The sequence below is a fragment of the Montipora capricornis genome, chromosome 12, assembly GCF_036669925.1.
Source record: "Montipora capricornis isolate CH-2021 chromosome 12, ASM3666992v2, whole genome shotgun sequence".
In the NCBI taxonomy this organism is placed as follows: domain Eukaryota; kingdom Metazoa; phylum Cnidaria; class Anthozoa; order Scleractinia; family Acroporidae; genus Montipora; species Montipora capricornis.
The window spans coordinates 42122049-42127572 of NC_090894.1; the positions used below are offsets into that span (position 1 = coordinate 42122049).

Here is a 5524-nt window from a genome sequence, read left to right on the forward strand (position 1 = left end):
ACCTCAGGAAAGTGGTACAATCAAAGTTCAGTTAAAGAGGCGATTGCAATATAAGAGTTCTGCATTGTCATTAAATGTGAGACCATATAAAATTTTGCAAGCAGCAAAGTGGTTAGCCACTAACAGTGCTCTTTATAGAGAACAAGGAGTTTCCTTTAGTGAAGATAGAATATCTAGCTATAATGTAAACTTGCCTCAAAGTGAAACAAACAGCGAGAATCTTTCACAAGTTAACTACCAAATGAATAGTTCATGTAATGTTGAAGATACTGCCAATGAAAGCAAACAACTAGATGATGGTTGGACTGAGGTTGATCCAGAAATACCTGCAGGAATAACTGATACTATGTTAACAGCTACTGACTTCCTTGAGGACAGTGAACGAGCACAAATTTACAACATTGCACCTGGAGAAGGAAATAGACCTTTGAGTATATTTAGAGACACATATTCCGAAGAGTTAGCATATCCAGGAATATATTTAGGTCAAAAGAGACCTGAAAATGATAAGAGATTGGTTAATGTTCATTACAGTGATATTTGCAAGTCAGAATTGAGAAGGTCAGACCGACGAGCTGCTTTGTGTGTGAAGAATATATTTCTTAAAACTAAAAAGTTGCAAATGAAGGTTCTTTTGGGAAAATCTCAAATAGCTTTACGAAAATGTAAAGGTAACAATGGAACTCTCACAGCTGGTCAGTTAAAGCAGCAAGGTACCTTGGAAAGATTAGTTCGTCTCGATGAAGGCTACAAATTTTTAAGAGCACTTCGTGGCTCACCTCCTTATTTTGAGAAAGCAAAAAAAGATATATTTGCTATGATCAGACAACTAGGACCTGCTACTTTGTTTTGTAGTTTTTCGTCAGCTGAAACACAGTGGATACATCTTCTTACATCTTCTTAGAATACTTGGCAAGCTTGTTGATGATAAGGATTATTCAGATAATGAACTAGAGAATTTGAACTGGTAAGAAAAGTGTAAGTTAATTCAGAGTGATCCGGTGACTTGTGCACGCCGTTTTGATTATCAATTCAATCAGTTCTTAAAGCATTTTTTAATGAGCAGTGCTGCGCCCTTAGGGAAAATAGCAGACTGGTTTTACAGAGTGGAATATCAACAGAGGGGCTCACCTCACATTCACATGTTAATTTGGCTTGAGGATGCTCCAGTGTATGGGTGTGATGAAGATGAAGATGTCACATCATAGACAAAATAATCACTTGTGAAAGACCAAGTAGTGGTCAAGAATTAGGACCTCTTGTCGACAGACAAATTCACAGGCACTGCCAAACTTGTCGTAAAAAGTCAAAAAAAGTAGAATGCAGATTTAATTTTCCACAACCACCTATGAAGTCAACAAGTATTTTGTATCCTCTTGGCAATGATATGTCTCAAACTGAGATTAGAAAACACAAAGATATATGGAAAGACATCAATAAACATTTAAATGACATGAAAGAAGGTGAAGAAATCACATTTGACCAATTACGGATCAACCTGAATGTCACAGAACAAAACTACTATCTTGCTATTCGATCTGGGCTCAATTCTCCCACCTTGTTTTTGAAAAGAAATCCAAATAAACTGAGAGTGAACAACTATAATAGTGCCTGTCTACGTGCATGGAGGGCAAATATGGATATCCAATTTGTGCTAGATGTTTATGCTTGTGCAATGTACATTGTGTCTTACATTTCAAAGGCGCAAAAAGGAATGAGTCTTTTTTACAAAAAGCATGTGATGAAGCCAGAGATGGAAATTCTAGTATAAAGAAACAAATAAGAGACATAGGCAACAAATTTTTAAATAGTGTGGAAATAAGTGCCCAAGAAGCTGTCTACATAGTTCTTCAACTACCAATGCGAAAAAGTTCTAGAGAAGTGATCTTTATTCCGACAGCCCCTCCTGACGAAAGAGTGCAACTGTTAAAATCAATGAATGAAATTGAAGAAATGGATGATGACTTCATATCAAATTCATTGTAACGGTCTGTTACACAGGTATATACAAAGACCTGCTTGCCTTGAAAATGTTACTTTAGCTGACTGGGCTGCTTTGTATGATTCATGCCACAAGTCCTTTACAAAAAAGTCAAAAAGTGTGGATGTAGACAATGTCCCTTTGGAGACATTAGATGATGAAATCAATGATGATGAACTTTTGGATTGTGCCAAAGAGACCTTGCAAATTGAAAAACAAGGAAAACCCAAAAGCGTTTGAAACCAAGGATAATTAGAAGTGTTTGGTTCAATGTCAAATCTCAACCAGAAAAACACTACCGTGAGCCTATTATGCTTTTTACTTCATGGAGAAATGAAGAAGCTGATTTGATAGGGAGCAGTTCTTCATATCAGGAGCATTACCTTCTGTTGAAAGAACAAATAGATGAACAAATGTTACAGTATGCTATCTGTAGATAGAACTACATTTACAAAATGCAGATTGCAATGAAGACCAGTTTAATGTAATAGCACCCAACACACAAAATATTGAATTACAAGATGAAGCTGAGGGTACTGAAGATTTACATACTGATTTCAGTGAAAACTACGACTTGTCTGATGATCTGGGCATCCCATCAGCAGCACTGAATGAGCCACTGATATTAAATGAATTACCAGATGATGATTATCGTCAAATAGTCCAGACTCTAAATAAAGAGCAGAAGGAATTTTTTTATCACATTTTACATCAGATTAAAACCTCAGAAACCCCTTTTTACTGTTTCCTGAGTGGAGGAGCTGGGGTTGGCAAATCACATCTAACAAAGGCTTTGTATCAGGCAGCACTTAAATATTATAACACTAGAGCTGGTGATGATTTTCATCAGGTAAAAGGTCTATTATTAGCACCAACTGGAAAAGCTGCATATACCATTAAAGGCGACACTGTTCATAGTGCTCTTGCTGTTCCTGCCAATCAATCCCTGAGAAGTTATAAAAGGCTTGATTCAAATAGACTGAACACCTTGAGAAGTCAATTTTTAGGTGTCAAATTGATTTTTGTAGATGAAATCTCCATGGTAGGAAATAGCATGTTTGCCATACAGCTAAACAATAGACTTAAAGATATAAAAGGTTGCACAGAAGATTTTGGAGGTGTAAGCATCATTGCTATTGGTGATTTATTCCAGTTAGAGCCTGTTATGGATGGGTATATTTTTAAAGACCTAAAAAGTTTAGACTATGCAGTTCTTGCCCCAAACTTATGGTGCCAACACTAGAATGTTTGAACTGAAAGAAATAATGCGTCAAAGAGACAGCAAACTGTTTGCAGAACTACTTAATAGGTTGCGTGAAGGTAAACACACGGAAAGTGACATTTCAAAACTTAAAGAGAGAGTCATACAAGAAGACATCAATAACCCACTGGATGCACCTCACTTATTTATGCAGAATGCTAAAGTAGATGAATTTAATGTCAGAGCTCATAACGCAGCTAGAGGAAACAAGTTCAGAATTAATGCTCAAGATAGTGTTATTGGAGATAACTCTCCAGAGCTACGAGACAAAATATTAACACAAATACCTAAGGATCCAAGGAAAACAAAGCAGTTGGCCTTGCAGCTTTGTCTTGCTGAAGGTGAAAGAACTGAACTTGTCATGAACATACGAACTGAAGGTGGTATGACAAATGGGGCTGGAAATGTCATTAAATTAGTTCAGTTGCATCAGCAACATAAACCATCTGGTGTTCTATGGGTGCAGTTTGACCACTTGGATGTAGGTCAGAAAACTAGAAATGAAAATAGACATTTGTATCTTCAAGGAATTGAGCATACATGGACCCCCATAAAACCTTTGACTACTCAGTTTGCAGTTGGTAAAAACAAAACAGCACAAGTTGTTAGAAAACAGTTTCCATTACGTCCAGCAGCAGCAAAAACAATCCACAGGTCACAAGGTGATACTGAGACTAAAATTGTTGTGACCTTCAGTACCAGGAGAAATATTCCACACATACATTATGTGGGGCTCAGTAGAGTTACTACTATTGAAGGATTATATATAACTGACCTATGTGAAAGTAAAATTGCTGTTCATCCAGATGTTAAGAAAGAAATGGAACGATTAAGAACAAGTGCAAAACTAAAGCTCTGCATATCCCCACTTTATGAGATAAAAGGATCCATTCTAAAACTGTGCTATCTTAATGCAAGGTCTGTGCATAAACACATTCAAGATTTATGTAAAGACTTAAATTATTTAAGTGCTGATATTAACATTTTTGCAGAAACAAGGTTTAGTTTTCAAGATCCTGATGAGATGTATTATATTCCTGGTTATGATCTTTTTCGAAATGATAATTCTAATTCCAGCGATGCATCAAGACCTTATGGTGGTACAGCTGTGTACAGTAAAATCCCACTCTTATCAGGATATCTGTACTGTAACAATATACATGGTTTTGAAATAACAGTAATTAAGATAACAAGGTTAGTGGATTGGACAATCTTAGGGATATATAGTTCACCAAAGGTTCCTGTAAGACAGCTTTCTCAAGCAATTGCTGAAACATTAAATAGCATCACGCCAGACAACAATATGATTATTCTTGGAGACTTTAATATCAACTGGCTTGTTAAAACAGAAAGAAGACCTTTATTTAATCTACTAGTGAGGGATAAACATTACAAACAGTTGATATCAGCATATACAACTGACAACAAAACAGTCATTGATCACATATATACAAACATATCTCACTAAGATATACAAGCAGGCGTTTTGGAAACATATTTTAGTGATCATAAAACAGTTTGGGTCTCATTTGACAATATTATGTACAAATAATTACTTAATAATGTAAAAACCATAAATTGGAGACAATGCTGAAACTACCCAACAAATCACTATGAGAACGAATTATCTCCCTTTTAAAAGAGAAAGTTAAAATGACCAACTTTTGAGTACTATTTTTATGGTAAAATTTATCATTCTGGAAAGACTTCTATCATCAAAATATTGCTGGGAATCCAGCAACTTTTGCCTTCTACAACCCCATGTCACACACACCATCTTCAGGTAAGTCTTAATTCCCCCCTCCTTTTACTCCAACCATGCGTCGACCCCCATACTATTAGTTAATTTCAACTACTTTGACATTTTATCAGCAGTGCACCAGTCGAACAACAATAAGAATTTTCTGCAAATAACAATAAATTATAGATAATTATTATAATTCTAATATGTTGGTTTCTTTGAATTTAAAACAGGTCCAGTCAAAGAATTTCACCATTGACGGTGGTGACATTTGTGCTAAGACCCAAAGGCAGAAGAAGTGCCAGTTGCTTGAAATGTCTCCAAATCAACTTGAAGGCCCGATTAAAATAAATAACAAACTCGTTTCCTGAGGTCTTGATCATCAATATTGGTTGATTGAACAGTGGCCCTTGAACCTTGAACAGCTAAAGTTTGAACAAGATAATTCTGACACTAAGGACAACAAGAGATGTCTACACCATACGATGTGAGCACAAGAATCTAGGAAGTGAAGTGAAGTACACTGAGTCATAGAATGTGG

The 5524-nt window shown here is 36.0% G+C and overlaps 1 protein-coding gene and 1 pseudogene across 1 annotated transcript in view; both read left to right on the forward strand.

Moving 5' to 3' along the window:
• Nucleotides 1-904, forward strand: part of LOC138026176 (uncharacterized) — a 1086-nt gene extending 182 nt beyond the window's left edge. The window contains exon 1 of the mRNA XM_068873394.1: nucleotides 1-904. This exon is cut by the window's left edge and continues 182 nt beyond it. Coding sequence (XP_068729495.1) covers nucleotides 1-904 — 904 coding nt within the window.
• A 444-nt stretch (nucleotides 905-1348) lies between these two features.
• On the forward strand, nucleotides 1349-4710 carry LOC138027478 (uncharacterized; annotated as a pseudogene).
• The last annotated feature ends 814 nt before the right edge of the window (nucleotides 4711-5524 follow it).